General features: G+C 41.6%; 1 protein-coding gene across 2 annotated transcripts in view; it reads left to right on the forward strand.

Moving 5' to 3' along the window:
- The first annotated feature begins 1,893 nt into the window (after window positions 1-1,893).
- The window catches only part of myo1ea (myosin IEa), a 47,024-nt gene continuing 22,236 nt past the window's right edge, over window positions 1,894-26,681 (forward strand). For both annotated transcript variants that reach the window (XM_030766543.1, XM_030766544.1), the window contains exons 1-7: window positions 1,894-2,134; window positions 15,635-15,778; window positions 17,003-17,092; window positions 17,852-17,946; window positions 23,076-23,163; window positions 25,318-25,407; window positions 26,231-26,362. In XM_030766543.1, the coding sequence (XP_030622403.1) occupies window positions 2,132-2,134; window positions 15,635-15,778; window positions 17,003-17,092; window positions 17,852-17,946; window positions 23,076-23,163; window positions 25,318-25,407; window positions 26,231-26,362 (642 nt within the window). In that variant the 5' untranslated portion in view covers window positions 1,894-2,131. The remainder of the gene's footprint in view (window positions 2,135-15,634; window positions 15,779-17,002; window positions 17,093-17,851; window positions 17,947-23,075; window positions 23,164-25,317; window positions 25,408-26,230; window positions 26,363-26,681) is intronic.

Raw genomic sequence — 26,681 nt, forward strand, 5'->3', positions numbered from 1 at the left:
AAGATAGTGTTCATTTGTAACAACAACAACAACAGCAATGACAAAACTTACCATGACATTTTTGCAGGAAAATGAACAGAAAAACAAGACCCTGTACATCCATCACTAAGCGTAGCTCTGCGATGGACGAGAGGAACTCCGCGGTTCAGAAAGTGAAAGGCTTTTATAAGGTGGAGTTGAGCCACAGCTGGTCATGTGACAACATTCATAATCTTTGCTGAAAATGTGGTACAATACCTACTCTTTCAAGTTGTTTGATAGTTACAGAACATCTCTTGGACTGTTATTTATTTATTTAAGTTTTACTTTTTTACTTAAAATTACTTGTTTTCTCCATTTTAAAATACAGTATTCTTACCTTTGGATTAAAGTATATTGTTTGAAAGAGAATGAGACTGGCAAAGAACTTATGCAGTCTTTCCATGTTTCTGCATATATCTGGAAAAAAACAGATCTGTAACTGAAGCGACTTTTATTCTCCACTTGGAAACCGTCACTTATCCTCAGTGTAGTACCGAATAGAACCTGCAGATGGCAACATAGCATCGCATACGTTCTTCCTGTTTTAAGGCCCCTGTTAAAGTGAACGTGACAGATGCTTTTTATCACACTACTAAAAACCAACACATATTGCGTGACTGGTCACTTCGTGTTTATGTGGAGTGCTAATACATTTATTTTTGTTTTACCTTCCTGTTAACACGATTATTTATTTTGGTATTATGTACTGCAACAACTTTTCAATGTAACGCATTTTATCTTTGAAAATTTCACCTGTGATAACTGTTCATTTTAGAAAAGGAACAAAGCCATTCACGGATGGTTAGAGAAAAACAAAACAAAACAAAGAAACAAAGAAACAAATAAAATGATGTTCTGAGTCAGACAGAAGCCTCTCACAAATTGACCTTTGTGCACACAGAGTAGGGAACCTGAGAGCAGCACCATATTCTTTTCATTTCTTCTCTTCTCTTTTCTTTTCTCTTCTTTTTCACTTGGCTGTTTTTCTTCCCCAACACAACTCTTCCAGAATACAAGTGGATCTCTAACGACAGTTAATCTCGACATGATAGCATACCCTGTGAGGGCTGTGCATACTTGTAATTAGAGTTTTTCACCACAGTTTACATGACCGTGAAATTAACAATTATTATGTGCAGTTACACTACAGATGTTGACATGAAACCTACATGAATACACCACGTATTACGTGTGTTGTCAACTACTGGTGGGCATTAATTCCTCTAAAAATGCCAAGGGTACTATGTCCTCTTGGCATGTACAGGGGGTTGATGAGGTTTGTCGTTAACATTTGCATGTGTCACAAAGATATGAATATGAAACAACAGTGTCAAGATCAGTGACCCCATTCAGTACAAAGCAAGGTATCATTTTCAACAACTTATTTATTTCATGAGAATAACGCAGAGGAAAATTGTATCCCCTTTTTTGGAAATGACAAAACAAACTCCTTTTCATAACCAATAAGAAATTACTATTAAATAATTTTAATAAGAAAACAAACTGGTCCAGACTGCTTTAGGGATACGATAAATTCAGATCGAAAAATCGTTTACGAAATAGATCTATTGTGGTTGGTTGTTTCTTACGCAGACTTGTTTTCTTTTGCAAAAGAACGGGCTACTTCTACTATTGCGTTACGCAGCACAGACTGCGGGTGTTTGACGCTAACTAACACGACCAAAATAATCTGGTGGGATTCCCTTCGGAATGACGCGATGGAAGGCCGCTCCTATTGGCTAGAGGGAAAACACGATTTCACCATTTATGGATTGTTTTCCTGGTCTGTTCCGTCAACCACCAGCCTCGAAGTTCAATTTTACAATGCAGACAAACAGTTGACTACAGTCAGTGTAGCATATGCCGCCGCTTCGCGTATATCACGGTACATCGCGCCTCATTATGGAGTGAGGGAATCAGCCCTGCGGAGGATCTGAGAGTCTTACAAGTAGACAGTTGGCTGCTTATCGTCTACAGGAGTCTGTGTTATTTAACCTTAACATCGGTTCCTCTGTTAAATTTAGGAAAAGCTTTTTTTGCGGTTGATACTCAACCACTCTCTCAAAACGGAATACATCAGACGAGTTATTGCAGTGTGATACTAAACAGAATGGTGAGTGAAAAGTTCTCAGTAAATGGTAAACTGTAACAATCTCATATTTTACGTTATAAACACTGGCTTTTCTTCGACATTTTAGAATATGTATTACAACCAAAATATATCCAACAGAACAAGAGCACTTAATAAAACTCTAAGATGATCAAAAGTTATGTAGGGTATATCAAAGGATAGAGAGTGGCAGTTGGCTCTCCTTTATCGTATCTGACGCAGACCTATGCATGAATAAACTAATTTGTTCCGAAATATTTAATAAATTGCGTTTGATGTTGTGTAGACTTATTCAAAGAGTGATATTAAGACGCGCTTTTTCCTTTTGATGAGCTTTCTACAGTCACTTTCAAATCTAGCTCATTGAAGTTTTTAGGATCAATTTTGACTGCTGACAGATACTGCTCCTTCTCTCACTTATCAATAATATGATTTAAGGCTCAAGGGAATGCAGTGGCTTTTCTCCAAGATGCGCTTTGATTGAACTCACATTTTTAAATACTAAAATTCAGACTGTATCAGGGGCAGAGTCAGGTTACTTATTGATTTGCCTATCCTATGCTTTGTATAGTAGGCACTGTTCCAGTCAGTCGCTTTCTTCTTCTCAACCAACAGGTTATGCACGAACTCGCATTTGAAGTGAACCTCGACCATTAACGTATAATATTTGTCTGTCTGTCGCCAGTTAATTGGATATCGTCCTGTAGAGGATAGTCCACAATAAAAAAGTTTCTGCTATTAGTGTTCCATTTGCATTTGTCAAAGTTGTCTGTTGTTGGTACTTGGCTTTTGCTGAAAACTTGGCTTCACTTTAGTTTACACTGTAACGCTTACATCGAATTATTCTTGGTTAGACACACAGCTATCAGAACACATAGCTGGAATGCCTTAGCAAAGCGTACTTTTGTTTTCTGCCAAAATCAACGCCAGTTAGAGATATCAGAGGTGTAAAAGGCGATGTTACTGAGTTTAGGGAGGTAAGTAACTCATTTGATTGTACGCTTAGTGTTCCGAGTCTCAGTCTTACAAATTAAGTGACGGTGCTTAGACTGATTTATTTATAAAATTTCCTCTAGCTGCTTGCTGGGAAGGTTCACAGGCCACAATAACACGTGAGCAGTATTCTATTGGTGATGGCACTCGTACCTATGGCTACCAAACAAGGCGGCGCACGCAGGTAGTCACACGTGATCTGTCTCACCTTGATGTGTGAAACAGGCACAGCCCTGTTTTGAATAAAACATGTTGTGTGTTTGCTTGCGTGTCTGGCAGCCTATTACTCTTCCAAGCAGTTTACAAACTCAAATCTCAACCAAATGCATTAAATGCATGTTCTTCTTTTGGCTTAAATCTGTAAAAATCTTAATACTGATTTGTTGACACATTGGTAATAAAGACAGTGTTCTTTTGATTACTCCTTGAGTTTCGTGGCAAGTGTGTTACGCGTTTTAATATGACTAGAATTTGATCAAAATGTCAGTTTATATAGTTAGACATTATATAATTTTGGTTATATTTGGGCATGTCAACTTGCATGCCCCACGTCATTGCTCTTTCTTTAATCATTTTACCCGTTCCTGTCTTTCTGGGTGGGTTTGGTCGATGCAAACCATCCCTAATTCAGAATTTCACTCATTGTCACTTTCCACAATGTAAAGAGACAGGTCAGGCTGGTTCCACAGTCTCATCACTGCAGTGAAAGAGATGAGCGAAAAAATGTCACCTGTAAAACAAGTTTTTTTTTTCCCCTCAAGGGAACAAGCCTCTTATAGAAAACATGCAAAGGGCATCAGTCATATACAGTGGGTGGACTTGTCGTTGGTATTGTCTGTATGTTTTTCATGGTTCCTTTAGTCTTGCATTACCACAAATGCATCGTCCCAGGGTACCAAAAATTTACCATCCTCAACATATTTCAGTTTCTAATCCTTGGGTTTTAAAACTATGTACAGACTGAGAGTTCCTCTCTAAGCGTTGAGAATGCTGAGAGAGAAAGCTCTCTTCGCTTCTCCACTATATACACAGAGTTATCTCAGATGAAGACAATAATTCCCCCTGTCTGTCTCTCTGATCATCTGTCTGGACTCTCTCAGACAGTAGCTTTGCTCATTGGCTCTCTCTGCCAGATTCTCAATAGTAGGTCAGTATGACAGCATATGGTTTACATTAACAGCTCCTACAGGGAGGTGCATGCTCATTGACATCCTTCCAATTCAATGCATGATCTTCGCTCTCTCTTTTTTTTTTTTTTAAATCTTCTTCCCTCTTTCTGTCCTGTACTACTGGGAGACTGCAGAGGAATTCAGAATGTCATTTTTTAAAATGGTTTGGCAAATACAGAGACAGAGAACCAATAAACCATGGGACGGGTGCCAAAGTCTAAGAAACTCAGACACCCTGTTCTATCTTTCCTTGTACTGACCACTGTTTTTGACTTCGGATTGTATCTGCATGTTTGAAAAGCATTGGAAGTCCCTCATAATAGATACAAGTAACCTTTTTTTTTTTTTTTTTTTTTTTTAAATAAGATTTACGGTAGTTTAGCCCATGGATACGGTACATCAAAGCTGGAGCAAGATGTGAGAAAGTGTTGCTGACCGTGCTGAGCTGAATTTAGCCCCGTCTGATAGGAGAGGTAATGGAGTTCTCACAGCTGCTATTGTGGATGATGCTTTTTACAGATTTCTTTCATGTCTTCGTGGTTTGTTTACGTAAATTAGATGTATAAAAGGACCCGCGGAACAGTCTAACTGTCTAATTGAAGCATTTTAATCATGTAGTTCATTTTACTGACCATCTGAACGTGTTCACTGCTTAAAGGAACAGCAGCCGTTGACCTTTCTCTGTGGTGACGTGCACCGTATGATTCTGCCTCCTGCCAAGATAAGTTTAGAGGTGTTTGCTTGCTACATCCCCTCAGAATCCTGGTTCATGGCATTCAGGCGCATTCATAGCATTCAGACTGTTACTCTTGGCCCTGGCCCTGTTTTCTGAAAATCTAACCATTTTCTGGATTTGATCATGGTTGGAGGGGTTTTTTTTTTGTTTTGTTTTTTTGGCCAAACTGAAAACTCTACTGTTCTTTGCTGGCTAACACGTGTTTCTTCACTCCCTTCTGTCACCCACAAGCTTTTGTATTTCTCGTCAGAGAAAGTGTGTGCTGCATATTATGGGCTTTATTCCGGTCCTTCTAGTGCTTGCGTCCTCTAAACTTTTCACCCATATTTTTTAAGAGGGCTTCAAAGCATAGCTGATTTTGGTTTTGTCTTAACACAGAACAGTGTAACTAATTCAGTCTCATTGGGGAATAGTGGCTTTGGAGAGAATGGAGATGGGTTTTCAGATGGGAAGCAGGATCATTGTCTGTGTCCCTGTCAGCTTGCGGTCACTTCTTCTCAAGTCTCTTCTCCTGTTTCTTACCCATACATTAGCCTAAGATGGAGTGTTCCCATGGTGACCAGTGCGTTTCCTTTACCCGTGGATTCTGATAGCACGCTGTGCACAGAGGAGCTGAAAGACTTTGGGCTCCGCTCAGACAAATGGAGAGGGAGCAGAGATGGTTCTCTAAGCAAAGAATGGCTTATGCTCTTCAATCCCAAGTATTGTTTAGGCCACTTTGCACGAAGCGTGACTTTGCATGCAAGCAAATATTGACTTTTAATTGCATTAAAGAGAGCTTTTATAATACTTTAGGAGTGTTCATGCAAATATGGTCAAGGTTCATTGTATCTTTGTAGTATAGCGGACAAAGACATCAGTTTTGAAGGTGAATAAAGCTGGCTGTCTGTGTTCGTGTTTTGTATTGTCTGTGATGTAGAATAGGGCTAAGAGGTTTGTGTTTACTGAATGTGCTGTGAGTATGTTCCACGGGAGGCAAACTCACTGTCTCCTTTTTATGACTTTTCTATGCTTTTCTAAGTTTTCAGATTTCATGTTGATAAATATCTTGTCTGTTTCTGATGATGAACTGTTTTAAGTCTACAGGCCTGTCTTGTCAATCAGGACAGGCACCCTGCAGTCCGAGCCAATATCTGCTCAGTATATGATTAAGGTCTGACTGTCACTGTTTTATCTGTTTTATTGACAACTGAAAAAGAGATATGGCTACCTGTTCATTTGAGTTTCTTATCCCCGGGCAACGTTCATTCCACTTTTAAACAGACAGTATGCGTTAAAAAAGGTTTTTGACCACAATAATTAGTGCTATCAAAAATCACTCATCACTTACTGTGAAATGTGTCGTACTTCCTCCCCATAAAATTAGATTTCTGATAACACATTTACATGTCAGCCAACTTTCTTAATGTTAGTACTGCTTTACCACATGCCTGCAGTTTAAAAAAGAAAACTGTTTGCCGAAGCATATGTCAAAATTAGCTAATGACCCAGAAATGCCTTAATTTTTTATACTGAGATAATCTGTACTCTCAAAGTGGATTATTCTAGCGTAAAATTTTATTGAAGATGCATGGGCTTTCGTGGTCAGATCGAGTTCTATAACAGCTATAGAGAAACTTTATCAATCTCGGTTTACCTCATAGTGCGGTAAGTCACAAAGTTTTCATTTTTCATCGCTTCTCGGAGGACGTCTAGTCATTCAATTGTTCCCCAAAGAAAAGTTCATGAAATGGCATCTTGAAACTCTACCTGAGCAGCCATTGGTGGCTAAATGTTCCAGGTAAAGCGTACAGAAAAGGATGCGTGTAAATTACCTTAAGCATTGCTTTCTCCACCAGCCTGTATACTGCATCACTTTAAAAGGGGACCTTGCAGTAGAGAACGGTATCATGGATTGTTTTCAAACATTATTTCACTGGTGGCAGAAAATGAAGAGATCAAGACACTCGGAAATCACTCATACTTTGAAGGCCCAGGGGGGGTAAAAAACCCAAAACAAAACAAAAACAAAAAACATATGCTCTGACAGCTGCCTGTGTCTTCATTTGATTATGTCTCCCATTTTGTAGTGGCTGGCAAAGTCTGTGAGATGGAAAGGTTTATTCGAGAAGTGACGTCAGTGAAGTCTGGTACGTGGCTCATGGTGATTTGACAGCTGGACACGTAGAAGATGCAATAACGCTGTCTGGCTGTCTCAGAGAAGAATGTAAATGTTTATATTTGAATTGAGTAAATGGGCCATACAGCTGGGCAGTTGGTGTACGGGGTGAATGTTTGACCTGCAGGTTTTCCATCTGCAGCTCTCAAAAATACAACACCCAAAAGTTGTCAGCCACAGTCCAGTCTGCAAAAAGACCTTTAACCTTCCGACTGAGTCAGAAAATCCCAGACGCTGACCAAGGTGCGTTCTCTGCAGTCGGGCTACAGTTTGGCCCCATGTAGACTTTCTGCTCAGCCAAATAGCTCTCAGTTTGTAAACGGTGATATAGACACGCTATAATTTTTCCGCTTTCTTTGCTTAGATACACAACGTTTAACTGCAGGTTGTATCCTAGATGGCATTTTGGGAGCGCTCTGTTGTAAGCTGCTGTTCAGTTCAACAAACATTTAATCATTTACAGGCTGACAAAACAGATGTATTAACACATTCTGTTAGTCACCAACATTTCAGTCCACATGGAACCTACTGCTCACTGATTCGTTTAACATAGTTTTAAAATGGTGATGTATACTAATAAGTAGCAATATGTTCTTAAGGATTGTTTACTTAAGGAAAAAAAAAATATCCTCAGGGCCCAGCTAAGTAGATGTTTTCAGACCTGTAGTGGCATTTGGACATAGTAGGTAGTAGGTGCTACTTGCAGTCTCCTGATTGCTACTCTCGCCACCAAAACCGAGAGATGAGCTTCTTAGTCATCCTCAAGGACCCCCCCCCGCCCCCCCCCCCCCCACACACACACACACACACACACACACACACACACACACACACACACACACTCCGTTCCCATCGACTGTGAGTAAGAAGACTGCCCGGCAGCATTCCTGCGCCGGCCTTGTTTGTTTTTCCTTGGCTCGTGTCATTGCCAGGATCTCCCACCTCAGCGCAATCCTCCTCCTAACACATTCCAGCCCGTCGCTGCAGTCGGCCGACCTGTCAGACTGGCACTTCCATCCCGAGTCGTCTGAATCATGGGCGTCTCCGCTCCGCTCCGCTCCCGTTGCACGTTGATGTGGTGCGCGCTGCATCCTTTTAAAAATCAGGCCGAAAATAAACAAGCTCGACGGCAAGGCCTAGGTCTGTGTTGTGTTTAATCAAGTTTCCACACATACGTCTGTCTTTGATTAACCGCTCTGTAATGCCCCTCTAATGTGGGTTGCAAATATCTCTTTAACGTTGTTGTATATGTCTATTAATCCATGGAAATTTGTTTAGACAGAGCCTTTTTATGGACCGTGGTAATTTATGCTCTTAAGTTGACTTGCAGTGAGCTAAAGTAGGCACCTAGATTTGTGTTTCCCTGCCAGCAGTTATAACACCAAAGCAAATATTGATTTGTTTATACGTTTCTGTTGTTTGAGTACATAAGCAAAGGATACCACTAATTCTGTATCTCTTTTGTTTGTTCTTCTTTGTTAAGGGCCTTCTCAGATCAGACTCCTCTCCTCGTTTGCGTTAAATAAGGAGTGACCTTTCTGCACCTTTATATTCTATTCTTCAAACTCTTGGTTTTGTCCATAATTGGTAGTAATGAGCAAACCAGAGCTTGTAGAGGAACACAAAGTGCAAACACATAACATATAAGCACATAACATTTTATTTCAAACAAGCGATTTCCTCTTATTTCAAATTTATGACACGAAAGGACATTTACCCGAACATCCTCTTGTTTATGCTGTTTATGCTGCCTTTGATGACCGACTTCTCTTTCTCTTTTCTCTGTCAGTCTCCCTCCCTTCATAGCGCCCTCCTTTCTCTGTCTGTGTCTGTCTAAGATATCTCTCACACCATCCACTGTGCCTATAAAAGTGTTGGTGCTGAAAGTACCTAGAGTGTTCTGGAAAAATCACATTCATTGCTCGCTTTCAAGCACACTATTAGCAGTTAATCTGCCCTTTCATGACCAGTCCCACAATAACTTCAGGCTCTCCCTGCTCCTGTCAAGTACCTTTCTATTTTGGAGACACAGGCAGACTTTTGGTGTGTGTGTGTGTGTGTGTGTGTGTGTGTGTTGTGAAAAAAGACCCTATTCTGGGCACCCCAATGTGTTTTTCAGCCTCCTTGCTCTCAATCAGGTCCTGGTTGCTTTTGGCAGAGGCGGCCTCCTTTTCATGTGTATCTGTAAAAGTCTATTAAAATGCATGGACCACAAACCATGGCTGCCTTAGGGCATGGCTCTCACCACAGGCAGAATGGGGTAATCTTCAAAGCAATTTGCCAATTGACTTTCCACCTGCAAGCAACATCCTATTAAAAATACTAGGCTGCCAATGCTGATTGCACTATTACACACAAGTGGATCTCTTTTACTGCTCATTCATAACAGCAGTATGGTTTTGTCTTGATTATTCTGCTCTATGACTGTCACTCTATGACTGCTGGTGTATTTCTGAAGCAATCTTGATCACTGGTGTTGTTCTTCTATGGCATGACAGGTGACTAGTTTTAAATGTTGGTTTTATCTTTCAATTACAGAGTTTTCTCTAAGAAAACATGATCGAGTGTGGTAATTTATTCTGGAAAAACAAACCCTGCTAAGTCACAGATGTGTTCTACCTTTTTCCAGCAATGGACACGAGTCCAGGACCACCCAGACATGTGCTCATTCAAGTCCAAAGAGCAAACCAGAATCTAAATGAAATGTTAAAAAGCATTAATGGGCCAGCGTGCGGCAGTAATACGAAACCTGTGGTGACCAGTTTCCCTACTGTGGCAAGTTGCTGTGGGGGTGTATTACAATGCAACAGTATCCTCTTTTAAATTCACGTTTGTCAATCAGAAACCAGCCGTCGTACGCAATTACCGCACGAACACTGACGGCATTTAGAAACGCGTCTTTCATAGTGTGGTAGTTCATGAAGAATATGCTGGTTTCGGGGGGTTTGGATTGAGTCCTTTGAGGAGGAAAAAAAAGGACCCCCTGAATCGCCGTAATTGATGAATGTACGTACAGGACCTTCCTTATGTACGGCCAGAGAGAGAAGACTCTGTGTCTGAAATGAAGCCTGTATAAACAAGGACTGTTATTTGGCCCCAAGAAATCACGAATACGGATAAAATGAGCCCATTCTGGCGGCAAGAAAAATTGCGATCCTTGACTCTAAAATGGCACTCTGTATTCTCCATGTGCTGTTACCTCACAGTCTATGATAATAGCTTGTAATGCTTTTTTTCGAAATGTAATCTAAAACATGACTTCACACCCCTTCGGGGCTAAAAACGAAGTTCCTCATTAGATGTGATATGATACATATTTTTCCACTGCTTAAAAAGTGAACTGAAATAATAGGGAAGGGCTGAGTTTAGAACTTTGATGCCAGATTTTCCAAGCAGTAGCCAGACGTTTCAGAGCCCCTCCTATCTCAGCTTACGTTTTTGCTCCCTGTTTGTATTGTCTCTAGAGACTGCAGGAGCACCTCAGGCACCACACCCTAGCTCTTTAGCCTTCAGCTCCTCAGTTTCTCATGTTCCTCACAAGCCTTCAGAAAGTTCAGTAGGTGCCAACGTGTAGATGCGATGCTGAAATTCAGTGGGCCTATAGTGTTAAAGATTGATTCTTCGCCTTCATTATTGACACAGCCGGAGAGCGGAGATGCTGATGTAAAAAGAGATCAGTAGAATGATCTAGAACTGCAGCTCCGTATATATAAATGTTGTTTATAGGTGCATCTGTTCAGTTATGTTATGGACTAGCACAAGTGACTAGTCATGTGGATCTTTATGTCACTTGTTCAGGTTCTTACATAATTAATGTCAGTTCTTCTGTTTTAGTCCGACAGTTTCCTTGTAACCTGTGCTGCAGAAGGAAACGGTGTCCTGTACTGCAGGTGCAGGGGGTGCACAAACACATTCACAAAAACGTGATCTATTGTATTGCATTTTTTGTAAAAATGTGTGTGTGTGCGTGTGAATGTGTGTGCGTGTGTGTATATGTGTGAGTGTGTATACTGTAACTTTTGCAATCTCTAACCAGTCTGCCTCATAGGAGTCTGCTGGAGCTGTTAATTTATTTCATGAATGTCACTGGTCTCAGACCAATCTTCTGTTTTTTAACTTACTGTGGCGAGACAATGGTTGGTCCCAGTCTGGATTGTTTGCCAGCGCTGGCATCGCTTGGTACCTTCTTTACTGGCATGGACGAGACTTAGCCTGCTGTATCTGAGCCAGGGCAGGCACCACTACCATTCAGCCATCGAGACTGTCTTCACCATCGGGACGATGGGGCAGTTTCTGGGGCTATTTCTGTCAGACATTTTCCAGGACCACTTAAGCCTGAAAGTGTTGTGTCGCTGGTGTAGGGGTTTGAGTCTGATGAGTATCCCGTTTCCTTGAATACTCATAAGCTTCCACACGATCTCACCGCTCCCTTTCCGCGTTTCACAGTACTTCAGAAGAATGGCGATGTTTGTTTCCATTTGAAATGTTTGAAGTGCCTCTTTTTGTTCCTTGCTGTGGAGTTATACCTTTACGATGATCTCTCTTTCTCTAGCTGAGTGCTCTCATGGACTGCTGGATCAGCAGTTTCTCGCTAACAGTAATGGAGCCCAGGTGGATGAAATCCATAGTGGAATTTCTCCTGGTTTTTGTGGGGGTGAGGCTGGAAATGTCAGTCAAAACTTGTGGCCATTGGTGACCTATGTTGTTGTAGGAATCATGTGGTCTACTCTTCTAAAGGGAACCGAGGAGAGAAGAATAGACCCCCCCCCCCAAAAAAACAAACAAACAAAAAAAACCAAATATTGCTGTATTTTTTTTTTTAATCTCAATCCAAACTTTTTGGTCTAGGTTGTCTGTCGCTAATTTAATTTGTGATTGTTAGCCGTAAAGTTGTAAAGAAAAAGAACCACATGACTGAAAAGCGTACTGTTTTGAGTGAAAAGTCTCCATATTTCTTGTTACCTCTCATTCCTCTATCAGAGAAAAATGACCGTTTCGTTAACGGTTCTTCCTTTAATGTGTTAATAACTCTTCGGGGTCTGAGCAGGATCTCCAGCCAAACCACAGTGTGCTGGACTGGCTTTCTGCAGAGTTTCTCCAGGACTAAGGAAAACAGGGAAAGGGCTACGAATCCAGTGCTCTGTGTTCTTGATATTTTACTGCAACACTTAACTTGTGTTTATCCCATACAAAGAGACTGTTGTGGGAATGTGTATCGGAGCGTATGCATGACAAACAAAGCACAGAGAGGCTCATACACACTTCATTCACTAATAACAAACCTCAGGAAAGAGAGAGCAACTTCTAACATACCTTAGTCATAGAACTAGTGTCAAATCCAGATGTTGGAGCATGAAGGAGAGGGGAGCAAGAGAGAGAAAGAGAGGAAAAAGGGGGAGGGGGAGTGGAAGAATAGAAAGAAGGGGGGGGGGGGGGAGTAGAGGCTATGATCCTGAATCAAACCCAGCCATTTCCTGTGCCCTGTGCTGGGCTCAGCTCTGAACTCTCCATATAAGGCAATGGTATTTGCATGAAGGAGAAGCCTGACTGTATGGATCTGGAACTCTTTCTGAAATTCCTCAAATGCTGTAGAATTAAATTTGGGGAAACAGTCTGTTTCAAACGTTAAGGGGATGAAAATTTGGCAAAGAATTCCTCACCTCTCCCCGACACCCCCTTCTCTGCATTGAAGAAGTTGGTTTCAGTCGTTTCAGTCTTTTGGAAGTGTATTGTGTCACCCATGTTAGCTCTGACATTTGTTGGCACTGATTGTGCAGGTAAAGGAAAGACACTCTACAGACATGAAGAATGCCATCAGTTGTGTAAAAACTGAAACCCAGATGTCTGTGAGAGTGTTTATGTTGTAGGACTGTGCTTTTAGTAAAGTCTGTCTGTGCTTCTTTCACGGACATATGTATTATTTAAGGTTTGCTTTGCAGTTCTTCAACAGAGTTTGGCTTTTTTAACATCTCCTACAGGACACACCAGCACACTTCAGCTCTACCTTCAGCCTGACTTGCCTTAACCCAGTTGGTTCAGTATGGTTTGGGCTAATCCGTAGGTAAATCCACAGGTTCTCAATCCTCTGAGTCTTATTTCAAGTGTGGCGTATCAGAGGTGTTGAGGGCAGTCCTCTCGATGGGTCATCTTCTCCTGAACTATTAGCAGCTCGTGTTTGTTAGAGCGTTAGAACAGACCTAATGTGACGGTCAACGCCCAGGGTGTTCCTCCAAGAACCACAGAGTATGCTAGGTGCCACCCATGTTTTTGAAGTTCAACCTCTCCCTCTGGAAGCAGAATATTATCATTCCAAACTAAGCAATTGAGAGACGAATATAGGGCTTTAAAATGGGCAACTTTGTTAAGCTCTGCTTAGTGGTTGACCCAGTGTGGAGCTTAATGTTCATTCTTGGACTGAGGGTTAGTTCAAGTATGTGAATTTTGTGATTTTTGTGAGTGTATATTCAAACCCTGAATAGAGAGCAGTGAACTATTATGGTATGGAATTGTATGACTGATTCTTTTAGATATCGTGTTTGACGGGTTATGTTCTGTAGGGATGTTCATTGACTGAAATCTGAGAATTGAATGACTCGAAAAACATGGTTAAGAGGAGAGGTAAGGCATTCATTTCATTTGCATGAACAGAAATTGGACAGCCATAGAATTCACTGGAGATGAGTGTCTATGAGAGGTTTTTTTTTTGGTAGTATTTGCCTGACTCACAACCCACCGTTGCGCTGCTGCGTTCCCTGAAAACCACCAGTTTGGCTCGGCTTTTTATAAAGGACATGCAGTGGGAACTGTTACCTAGTGCATCAGAATTCCAGACAGTTTTGAGGAGAAAGTTAAACTCACTCGCCCCTTTGATGTTCCCGTAGGGTGAAAAACTTATGACAATGTAGAAGTGTAGAGCACAAATATTATTTGCCTCTCTTTTTCCCTAGTTTCTTTGAATATCTTTTTTTTTCATATATAGCTCATTGTCATGAAGGTGTTTATGAGGATCTTGTGGTATGACAGCACTCAAAAATACAGCTTAAGGAGGGAAGGAGAGAAGAACAGAGAGTTTGGTTATTTCGCCTTAAAAAAAAAAAAAAACCACTTTGTAAAACATGATAATGGCTACCGTCTGGAAAATTAATTGACTAGTAATTTACAACATACTTACCGTGGAAGGAAAAAAAAAAACGTTTGAAGGCCATTAACATTCCTTAGTGTGCTCCATGCAAATATGGAGTCTGTAAAGAGAGAGAGTCATTTGTTCTGTTCATGCCGGAAAATGTAGCCACCCCTGTAAACGTTAAGAGTTCGTTTGTGTAATCTCCCTTGCTAATTGTGCACCACTGAAACACATCCTTGTTGTCACTGGTGTGCTTTATTTATTGTGTGATTTATCTTTCCTATCATTTACCAGTCTTGCTCATCTTGTTTCTTTGCGCTGGTTAGTTCATGTGGCTTTGGTGACAACTCTTCCTCACTTGGTGTGTTGCTACATCAGAAGTTATTCTTCCCCATTGAGTTATATAAGTCTGTAGAATTTAGAACGCCGTACTCTGGAAATTCTGTCTGTTCTGATTCATATTCCACAGCCCTGAGGTCAAAAAACAGAACAAACCTAACTGAACAAGCTGTTAGCCATTCTGTCCGAAGGAGGAACAATGTAACAGAAAGAGTTCCTCATATGACTGAAGATAAGTACAAAAGACATTTGCCATCACAGGCTTTCTATACATAGAAATAGCTGTCTACATATTCCCTCATGGTCATAGTCATCTGAGTCATACTGATTACTAATCTGGTGCTGTGATAGGACCTCTGTCCAGAAGAAAGAAGCTGGAACTTGTTCTCCTTTGTACCCCTTTTCACAGTAGCCAAATGACATTGACTCATAGCTCATGATGTATGACCTAAGCTCTCCAGAGACGCACCCTCTGAAAAAACAAAACAAGAACGGAAGCCAAGGGAGAAGTGGGTTGTGCTGGGAGCGGGTGGAGGTGGGGGCGAGGGAGAGCCGGGGGGGTGGTGGGGGGTGGTGAAGGAGAGTGAGTAGGGGGAGACATGTGGAAAGATCTGACAGGCGTTGCTATCAAAAAAAAGTATTTGCAGAGCTCAGGGAGACGCTCTTGAGACTCCTGACCTTGCACTTTTTCATTATTTGAAAACAAACGAACATCTGCAGTAATGAAAGAAAACAGGCTGTCTGAAAAATGTGTGAGTCTGTAAATTGCTTGCAGTCATTTTCATGAGAAGACCATTTACTAGTGCTGACAATTGTTAGCGTTTGGTTTGTTGGTCTAATCAAAACACAGTTAAGCCGGATTTTATTTTATATTTTTAAAAATGAATCAGTATTGTTTTATAATGTTTGGTTTACCACTGACTGTTTAAGCAACGCGTTCTGCAGTGCATGAATTCTAAAAGATGTGAATGTATTTTTGAAACAGGGGAGCCGGGGACACTACCGGTACCATTGGCAGAGCCACAATGTTAAACAGAGTGGTGTGGATGACATGGTCCTGCTCACCAAGATTAACGAAGATGCCATCGTGGAAAACCTCAAGAAGCGCTACATGGACGACTTCATCTTTGTATCCTTCAGAGACACACTCGCAGAGTCCTCAAACCAGTGCCTTGCACAAAATGTTACTGATAAATTATGAGCAGTCATTATTTATAGGTTGATTTTTGGGAAACTCTGTGTCAAACTGCCCTTAGTGCTGGATGCTTGCTAGTTGTGAGGAGGTCTAGGCAGACAAATGCCTTCCTGTACCCCTGCGTGGTTCTCTCTCGGGACTCATCCTCCCTCAATGTAGATAAGATGTTGATTTGGTTTATCGACCCTTGCTGTCTTTTAACTTTGATATTTTAGGGAATTGTAGGCATAGGAGAGTAATCAGGGTGTATAAAATATTGTGTCTATGATGTCTTGCACAGTAATTACAACCATAGATTTTTTTTTCTGCACAATTGCAATGACTGCCTTTGATCAAAGCCATATGTTCTTCTGAGGAGCTATAGGGAGAAGTGAAGGGAGAAATCATTAAAGCCACTGGGCCATAGGAGTTTACGGTGTAGCCAGAGAGTTCTGGTTCAGGTCTGTCCAGTAAATGGTGTGGTGGCAATATTTCTTTCCTTATAACCCTCACATTCGATGAAATTCATTATTTCTCTGAATGACCTTCTTGAAAGAAATGTCGAAAGTTCTCAGAGAGACCCCATTAGTCATAAGCATACTCTTTCTGACCTTCTTTGAATTACGGAGGCTTAGCACACACGACCCATTTTCAACTCAACTTTGAATCTGTCCACTGACTGTGGACAGAAAATAGCATAAACAGAGAAGTATTCCAGTCACAGACACACTGGATTGAGGTCACTGTTGCTCGATCTCAATACTTCCTTTATTTCCAATGAACGGCTTTGGGTTGGGATCCAACCATCCCAATCACCACATTCAAGCATGTTCCCCATAGTGTGTGTGTGTGTGTTTGCGTCCTTACAATGCTGACGCATGAGGCCAAAATCTGCCACCACATGGAAATACAGCACACTGACGTCATTCCCTATTACGCACAATTAGGTCATTCATCATTACTAAATGCCAAATGGGCAAAGATTTATAAATATGTTCTGAAAATTAACCTCCATAAAAAAAATATATATATATAAGACAGGGTCAATGAAATCATCTGTAGCACTCCATGTAAACTTCTGGTTAGCTCCACGCTGTCGGATTTTTGTGGGCTACTTAAAAGTATGGGCGCCCAGCTTGTTCGGTGTATTTTCCTTCACTTCCGAACTCCTGCCCACAGACCTACATCGGACCAGTGCTCATCTCTGTCAATCCCTTCAAACAGATGCCATACTTTGGGGAGAAGGAGGTGGAGATGTATCAAGGAGCGGTGAGTAAAATCAATGCCGTATGAGGTCATTCGTACATTTTTAATATTACGTAGGTTGCACTTTATCTGACTTTGCCACGATGACCTAGACGTTACATTTCGTGGTAGGATATATCAAGTCAATAACACTGTCTTGTCTGTTATATTGTCTGTCTTGAGTTGTCTGTTTTGAAAATCAAAATTTCAGTTTCAAAGAAAGCATAATCTGAGCCTGAGGATGTGTTTCAGTGATAAGTGTCAGGCAAATTGTTCTCGGCTATTGTCCTTGACGGCTTTGAAACTGTGAATTTACGATTACTCAAGCAGTAGAAATGAAGGGCAGTAATTTCGTTACGTAAGTAATGACTTTCATGATGATTTTAGCAGTATATAAAGAGGACTTTTTAAAAGGAATAGGTGTGGCAGTAACACTTTTAACAAGTTCATTCTTGGATGTCAACAATGTTGCAGAAACCTGTCTTAACTCTTATGCTGTCTGGCAGCACATTCACAGAACAACATGTTCAAGTCTGTATGGTTTAACTGCTCTTGGCCAGCGTTAAGTCTTGGCTCTCCATTATACGTTTCACAAACTCCAAATGCCTTTAAAACCGTTAGTCAGTAGGATTTATTACATGATTGCATTAAATAGTCTTAACTGCTTCTCAGTATGTTGTAGGCGAATCGCGTTCCGGACACTCCTGATTTCGAAAGTTATGTCACGGTATCTTTTCTCTACATCATGTGTTTGTTTGTTTTTTTGTTGTTGTTTTTTAATAGGCCCAGTATGAGAATCCACCCCATATCTATGCACTGGCTGATAACATGTACAGAAACATGATGATCGACCGTGAAAATCAGTGTGTCATCATCAGGTGAGAACGATTTCCTGCAGCACTGTAACTTTTTGCATTACTAAAAAGAAATCGGATAATCAGCTGCGACTTCTGTGTTGTTAACAATTTAGCCTGTTAACTACATGGCAGATTTGTCTCTCTCAGCTTGTAAGCCACTTAGCATGTGACCCGTGTGGCTTGTGGTTACCACTATGCTTTTGCTGTTGACGTTTGTGCAGGTGATGGTGGAGGCCATGCTAACAGGATTGGAGCATAAACAGTGTGTAGCTTAATGGGAAAATCCCTTAGCATGTTAAATGTGCAGATCTTTATACGAATGCGGTGATGACGCGGATGAGGTTGAAAAGTAAAATGACTGCTTTAAAAATTGGGAGTAGAACCCATCCGACAAGCCCTGCCGCCCGTGGACTGGTGTGTATGTGCGTGTGAGTGTATGTGTTTGTGTGCGTGTGTCTTGAGACTCAATAATGATTATACTAGTCAAATAATGATTAAAGTTTTGTTTTATTTAAGGTTGTGTAAAAACCGGATCTGATATCTGGGATTTTTTAAACTTTTTTTTAAAAGTTTATAAGCAAAGTGCAGCAGGTAGTGAAATGAAAACAAAGACCAACAGCTGTTTATATCTGACTTCCTGCTTCCTTAACGCAGGAAAGCCACCTGCAGATTCCCATTAAGGAACAATCCTGTGAGAACTGCTCTACTGTACATGCGGTTTCCATGGAGCTAGTGCAAAGGGCGGATCCTTGTGTGCTGTGTCTCTTAAAACCATGCCAAACCTGGCAGGTAGCATTTTTATCTCGCATCTACATGGAGATGATGTAATGTCATAGAGTCTGTCCCGTGGTTCTTATTGTTGGGGATTTTGGTTCCAACGAAACACTGCTGTTCAGGGGATTGCTGTTTTCTCATGACTGTTACTGTGCTTTTCCCACCTGAGGCCAGTGACCGCAATGCTTACCTCATGATGATAAGTCCCCCTAGTTCAGCACTTTCGCCCATCTTTGTTTACACAGAGAGCTGTTGCCAGCTCAGTTTGACCACATAAAAGGCATGGAAGAGGAATTGTGATGGGCCAGATTAGCAAACAAAGTCTTCCATTAAAATTGCTTGCCCAGGCAATGTGGTCAGCAGAGTTCTGTGTTAGACCGTTTCCCCCTAGGTCCACGATGAACAAGAATCTGCTACACATCATGACATGAGTCATTTGAGATTTGTGGTTGGATTTTTAGTTAACTCTGCTTTCTGTGAATGTCTTACTTCACCTAATTTTCTGACCAAGTTGTTTGTTCTTTCCAGTTTATAAGATCCAGCACCTCAGCTGTCTGACAGGTGAAAATTGCTGATTGGCTGATTTTTTGGAGTGGGGGCAGGGGATCATAGGGATTGCTGAGTGTTCTCATCCTTTGGAATTATGTTTACATTAACATTTAGTCATTTCAATTGCCTTTGCCCAAAGCCATTTACCAAAGAACACAGTTTATGAGCTTAATTCAACAGTCTCAGTACATAAAAGCCAGGACCAAGAACCACTCCAAGGACTGTGTATGGATTTAGTGCTTAATTAAGTCAAATTTTTTAAAATATACATCTCGTGCTTAAAGTACATACAAGTATAGTGATGTTACTGGTTAAGATCTCAGAAATATATAATGTACCTGGTGTGTCTAAGCTTTGGTTGGAGAGAGGCAACTTGTTCTGCTGGTTACCTCTACCAAGGAGGTTATTTTTTTTGGTGTGGTTTGTTTGTCTGTCTGTTTGTCAGCAAGATTACAGAAAAACTACCGGGCCGGTTCTCATGAAAACTTGTTGGAAGGGTGTAGTGTGGGCCAAGGAAGAACTCATTAAATATTGGAGCGGATCCGAGTCACAGGGTGGATCCATGTATAATTTTCCACTTTCGTTAACATTGTGAGATAGGGCATTTGGCCTTGGTGGAGGTCTGCGCTCTCCGTGTGCCTTTCTAGTTTGAAGCTAGAGTTGAAAAGATTTGAGAATGAGACCTTAACCCCTGCCTAGTTTGTAGTACTGTGCATCTTACTGAAGCAGACCTGAGCAGATGCACTGGGATTTATGGTTTTATTGCAGATTGGATGTAGACGGGGGCAGTTCCAACGGAGGTAATCAAAGTGAGGAGTGATGTGACCATTTTGGCAGGTTAAAAACTAAATGAGCTGCCTGATTTTCAATCCTCCAGTGAATGGATTGAAACATGCAGGAAGGCTAGACAGAAGAACATTGCTGTAGTCCAGGCAAGAAATGGCCAACGCCCGAACCTGAAGCTGCGTTGTGCATTCCATTAAAAATCACCTGATCTTCTAGATGTTCAAGAGAACATATTTGCCTGATCATGTGACCGCTGTGATGCATTCATTATTTCAGGTGTATGCATTTTCAAAATGGTATGTGTATGACTTCATTACTGAATTGTTGACAACTCAGTTTGGCCTTGTAGAGCTTAATATTCTTTATCAGAAGTGTTGCTCAAATTGGTCTTCAAGGCCTGTGCCTTTTTGTCCCACCTGTACATGAACACATTTGATTCAACTAATCAGACAATTATGAAGCCGTGAATGATTTGAATCAGCTGTGCTAATGTAGAAATTCAATAAAGGTGAGCAGGGAGTAGGGCATAGGTTGAAAACACATAGTGTATGGTTTTAATCATGTCTCTTTACACATTTATGCTAAAGAGCCATTGTTTCACTGGAACAATAGCAGCGGAAGATGGGGAATCCTTCCCAGCTAAACAATCCATCTAACTTGATGAAGGAAACCACTTTGAGAGGAAATGAGAATAAGGTTTTGGGGGAGGGCAGACAATAAGAGAGGGAGAAGGGGAGACAGAGGGGGGGGATGGAGAATTTATAAGAGTTATACAAACTTTCATCACCTCATTAGTGTCATGCATCGCTTGCTCTCCTGGACCGGAAACACATCATGGCCAGACAACAATACTCAGCCATCTGTGAATAAGCCTTGCATCAAATTCAGTAGTTACAAGCAAGAGTTTTCTCCCCATAACATAACAATCAGATTCACGACTTGATGCGGAGTCTAAATACGAATGTACAGGAAGAACAATCTCATCTGACACGCTTCTCTTTCCCTCACTCTGCCCATGTTTGGCCAGCGAATTCGCGCAGGAAGCGAACACTGTTCTCTTGCTGTGTAATTACAATATACAATAGGGAACACCCTGCAGAAGGCTAAAAATAGGAATAGATTTGAAACTCAAGCCCTTTACTTAACTCTAATTTGGTCTGTAGACAATAACTAGTCGTGCCAGGGCTTCTACGCACTATGCCATATAGAGCTGTTTTCTTTAAGGTAGAAAGCCGGCGAAAGTTCTCAGGGAGGGTCCATAAGGCTTTGTGGCAGGAACACTCAGCTTTGTTTTGACTTGGACTGTGTCAAAGGAGACCAAGGTCTTATCTGGGACATTGGGTTTCATTGCCGGAGGCTCTGCTATCTTGAAGTGTCCCGTGGCTAGGTTACCTGGTAGAAAACGCATTGGTACTGAGCTAAGCGAAATAGGTGGATAGGGTTTCTGCTGTGTAACGTAACGGCTTTGACGACTTGCTTGGGCTTCCTTTAACACTCCACAGCTGCGCGCTCTTAAAAGGGCATTACCAACAAAACTATGAAATGAAATAAAAAACAGACACCTCTGTCATCTACTGCCAAAACCGCATATGTCTGAATAAGTACGACCCTGCCAAATATAAAGGGCAACAGGAAGGAGGCGAGTAAAGAGTGAGGAAAGAGAAGGAAGAAGAAAAGAGAGCGTTCCAAAATGAACCAAACGGGATTAATGAATGTCATTATTTCGCCTTGCTCTAAATATTCCCACCGCACTGAGGACTGCTGCTGCTGCTGCTGCTGCGTCTACTGACATAAAAATCCTGTAAAACATAGAGAGGATGGATGAGAGGTTGTACAGGACGACTTCTGGCAGGATAAAGGAAGACAGGATGTGGTATTTCACCTGGTAATTCAGGAAGCTTTAAAGCTGTCCCTGGTTACTGTTACTGTGACATCGTGGAGAGTATCGCTTTGACCAACGGCCAAACGTCATTCTCAAAGATAAGAGGTCTCTGAAGGTCTACTGATACACACACACACACACACACACACAGAGAGAGAGAGAGAGAGAGAGAGAGAGAGAGAGAGAGAGAGAGAGGGACAAAGATAGAGCAAGTAGATAGATTTTGAAATGTAAACAAACACTGACAAGATGAAGTCAGCAAAGGTTTGTAAAGTTGCTGTGTTCAGAACATGTGGTGCCCTAACTAAATATAGGACATAAGCTGCAGTTTAGAAAGGCACACACACACACACACACACACACACACACACATAGGAAACGTTTCTGCTTTCTACCCTGTCTTCTTGCGGCAATGGTACAGTAAATGGACCAAATGCATTCAGTCAAGAAATGCCTTGAGCTGTGCTGCCCCACTTCATTAGTGTTAATTGGAGACAAGAATCTACAGTGTGGTATTTTGGTAAACCCTCTCTGACCCTCTTAAAAACAGGATTAACTGAGATTTACAGAATGATGTTGAACACTCTGGGGCCTGGCTCTAGGAAAAGAAAAGAAAAGAAAAGAAGAAGAAAAAACAACCATAAACCTTCCTCAGTGTGTTTTCTTAGACTGTTTCATACTGTAAATGAGAACTCTATGACCCATTGCGGGAAAGAATATTTTCTGAGCAACCGCTCCATCCATTACCATCTCAGTGTGCTTTCTCTGGTACTACATTCTCTAATAATCATTTTAGAGCAAAGATTAAGGTCATTTGAATTTTTGGAATCATGTGTGAGACAGTTTACAGTTTCGTGTGACTTATACCATAGCATAAGGTTATTTTTAAGCTTTATGATTCCTTTCAATCAGCCGGTCCAATATCTATTCAAGATTATGTGGCCAATCTAGAGCAATAAACTATATGGAACACTCTGCAGCATCAGAGAAGGCTTGGCACTCATAAACCACAAAGTTCCGGAGGATTCCGTGCAGTCAAAGATAAATGAAAGTATTGTGTATGTTTGATGTCAGATTAATGATGTTCACGCCCAGCTACGATGAAATGCCGTAGATTGTGTTGCTCATGGTGTTTGTTTGTTTGTTTATTTATCCACAGTGGAGAGAGTGGCGCTGGCAAAACAGTGGCTGCAAAGTACATCATGAGCTACATCTCCAGAGTCTCGGGAGGTGGACCCAGAGTTCAGGTGAGTGTGCAGAACTGTACTGCTACTCCCCCCCCCCCCCCCCCAAACTGTCAATCAACCAAAACTTCAAACAAACTGCTTGATCAAATCTTCTTGATGAAGTTTTTGTGTGTGCGTGCGTGTGTTACAGAGTATAAATTTTGGCTTGGCCAAAAACTTGTTTTCATTAGACACACCTGACCTTCATTTTTACCTTAGATACCACACTCTTCCCATTCACCCCCCCCCCCCCCCTCTCTCTTTATCTCCCCATCATTCCATCATCCACTCAGCACCCCACCCCACTCCCCCAACTACCAGCAGCCATCTGGTCCCCTTCTTGTCCCGCAGATGTCTCACCCTCTTAGAGTGCACCCTCCTTAGTCATATGATATTCCACGGATTTGGAGGTCTAAAGCTTGATCACGTTGAATCACGAGTTTTCTTTGGGGAGACGTGAATATGACGTTAGTCATTTCCCAGTCTCATTTAAGAACACCCCCCCCCCCTCCTCAATCCAGTTTTGTTTTATGTCTGTCCAGTTCTCTATATTTCAGTGCTATTACGCCACTGGCTTTTACACTTGTTGATTGCATTGACGTCATTTCCTCTGATGAGTTTAATTTTTATGCTAATTCTTTGCACTGTTTACTATTGTTTTCTATTGTTTTATAATTGAGTCGCTTCCCAGAATTGCTGTTTAGAGGGCTTTTAATTTATTCCAAGACCCGCTAATCCTGCGTTTTGTGTGTCGTTTTGGTGGGATCGTGTCGGTGTTTTCGTGAAATACTGTGGCCCGGCCTTCCTGAGTAATTGCCCTTGAATGTTCAGTTATTTTTTCTTTCACAAAGCGGCCCATTGTCGAAAGACAAACCTTCTCCGTTTCTCTCTGCTCTCATTCCCCCCCCCCTTGCTTTGTTTGATCATGGTGCTGTCACAATGGCCCTTGGATCATGTGACCTCCTCTTTCCTTTAATCTCCTTTGCGCCTCTGTTATTCGACTCACGTAAGTCTTTCTTTTTACCCAGGTTACCATGTCCTGATTGGCATTTCTGTGTTCTATGCAAATCGGCTTGCGTCATGCCTCCTTATTCCGGAATACCCGCATGCAAATGAGTCTAAGCCCCGGTCTGTAACAGCATTAGGGTTGTTAGGATTATTATTGGATCTTATAAATGCTCCAGTCACAGCAAAATGTAATCACCACTCTAATTATTTAGACGCTGTATATATGACACAGCTCACTGAAGGTAGAAAAACCACAAGAACTCAATTTGCGAATCTGTGAGACTGCTCTGAGGGCGCACATGAAATTTCTGTCCTATCGTTATAACATATTTGACAGTGAAAAAACGTTATAAGTATTATAATGCCACACGAATATTGAGAGAAGTATTGAAAAGCCGTCTTTAGCGTTAATGTAAGGTTTCGTGGTGCATTATTGATGGCCATTATAAATGCTGAGAACATATTTGTAGAATGTGTCATAGGATTTTCCATGTTTAGACAGCTTCATTAAGAATGATGATTTGACATAACATGGCAGTTTGAATGATATGTGTGTCTTGGACAGATAGGGGACAGATGGAAACCAACATGCCTGTAATGTTTTGTTCTCCATGTGGCTTTAGTTCAGGGACCAGACAGGATTCTCAGAAATGCAACCATGCAACTTCAGCACACAATAAAGGATGACTGAGCAGATCTCTCTCTCTCTCTCTCTCTCTCTCTCTCTCTGTCTGTCTCTGTCTCTGCCAACATGCTCATTTAAAACTGATGTACTCCTGATGTACAGATGGTTAGCATTGATAATACAATTCAGGCGATGTTTGGAATGTTTGTGTGTGTGTGTGTTTCTGTGTGTGTGTGTGTGTGTGAACGTATCTGTCTGTGTGTGCATATGACTTGAATCATGTGTGCATTTGTGTATTTGTATTTATCTATTTATCACTGTGTATGAATGCATGTGTGTTGGGGGAATGCACACATATGTGTATGTCTTTATCTATGTATGTGTTTGCATTTGTGTATTTGCTCGTGTGCGTGTGTGACTGTGCGGGCGTGTGTACTGTCCTTTCCGCCTGCACATGTCTACCTGCAGGGGTTTCTGTAACTGAACATATGAACAGTTTGCACATGTAACCTGCTTGCTTTTCTGTCTGTGTTTTTTCCCAGCATGTCAAAGACATCATCCTTCAGTCCAATCCTCTACTGGAGGCCTTTGGCAACGCAAAGACAGTGAGGAACAACAACTCCAGCCGATTCGTAAGGGCCCCACATCTTCTCGTCTTCTCTCATCCCAGTTTTCTGTAGGAAACCAGGCGCCTGTAGTCATGTGGTCTACTGCATCTCCTCCTGTAGATAAATTTGAAATGATTGCAGTGGCGTTTTGGAACCAAAGAAAACAGAGGGATGGCCAGTTCAAACAGTTCCGACACTAAGTGGGAGGGAGGAAAGAGAGAAACACAGAAAGAAAGAAAGAAAGAAAGAAAGAAAGAAAGAAAGAAAGAAAGAAAGAAAGAAAGAAAAGAGAGAAAGGAATGCAGAATGAGCAGCACACGTAAATTATGAAGTATAGAGTTTTAGCTCAATATCATCGGTTCTGCTGCTCTACAGCCGTGTGAGCGAATGTGGGCTTCTCTCTCTCTTGCTCTGGTTGTGTTTATGATGTGATGGCCATAAAATGGATTTGAAGAGACGGGGGGGGGGGGGGGGGGGGGGCTGAGAACAGGCATGTAGGGGGGAGTCTGTCCTGATGAATAGGGTTTTGTGTGTCCCGGGGCCTAGAGGAGTGCTGGAATTGTCATTACACAGCGCAGGCTGTGTCTGGGGACTGGGGTCAGTCCTGACCAACCAAACTGATGGGCTGCAGGTGTGTGTCTGCGTACGCTGTTAGACAGAATGCGTGTATGTTTGCGACAGGAAAAAAAAAGGGGGTTTTGTGTGTATGTGTTTGAGGGAGGTTATTAGAAAGTGGGTGAGTGTGTGTATTCGGAAAGACAGAGTGAGTGAAAAAGAAGAGAGAGCCCGTTTGTGTGTGTGTGTGTGTGTGTGTGTGTGATTCTAATGTACCCTTCTCCTTCTGCAGGGGAAATACTTTGAGATTCAGTTCAGCTCCGGTGGCGAGCCAGACGGAGGAAAAATCTCCAACTTCCTTCTGGAAAAATCTCGCGTGGTCATGAGAAACCCAGGAGAGAGGAGCTTCCATATCTTCTATCAGGTGAGAAACAAAAAAAACACGTTAAAAGTGTTTCATACCTTCGAGTGTGTGGTTAGTATGTGGGATTGTGTGTTTTTACCACAAAATGTTAACTGTAGTAAATTCTAGAACAGTATTTGGCAGTGTAAATCAGCTCCAGCTTTTCTTCTGCTTACTGCTTGAGGTCTCTGGAAGAAAACGACTATTCTTCCCATAATAATGTCTCCTCCAATAGTCTCCATATGCCTGGGCTTCATACCCAGGTCACACTGGCCTGACGCTCGGCCACAAACCATCTGTCTGTTGGATCAAGAATAAGTATCTTTGCTGTGCCTGCTGT

The sequence above is a fragment of the Chanos chanos genome, chromosome 2 (genome assembly GCF_902362185.1).
Source record: "Chanos chanos chromosome 2, fChaCha1.1, whole genome shotgun sequence".
NCBI lineage: Eukaryota > Metazoa > Chordata > Actinopteri > Gonorynchiformes > Chanidae > Chanos > Chanos chanos.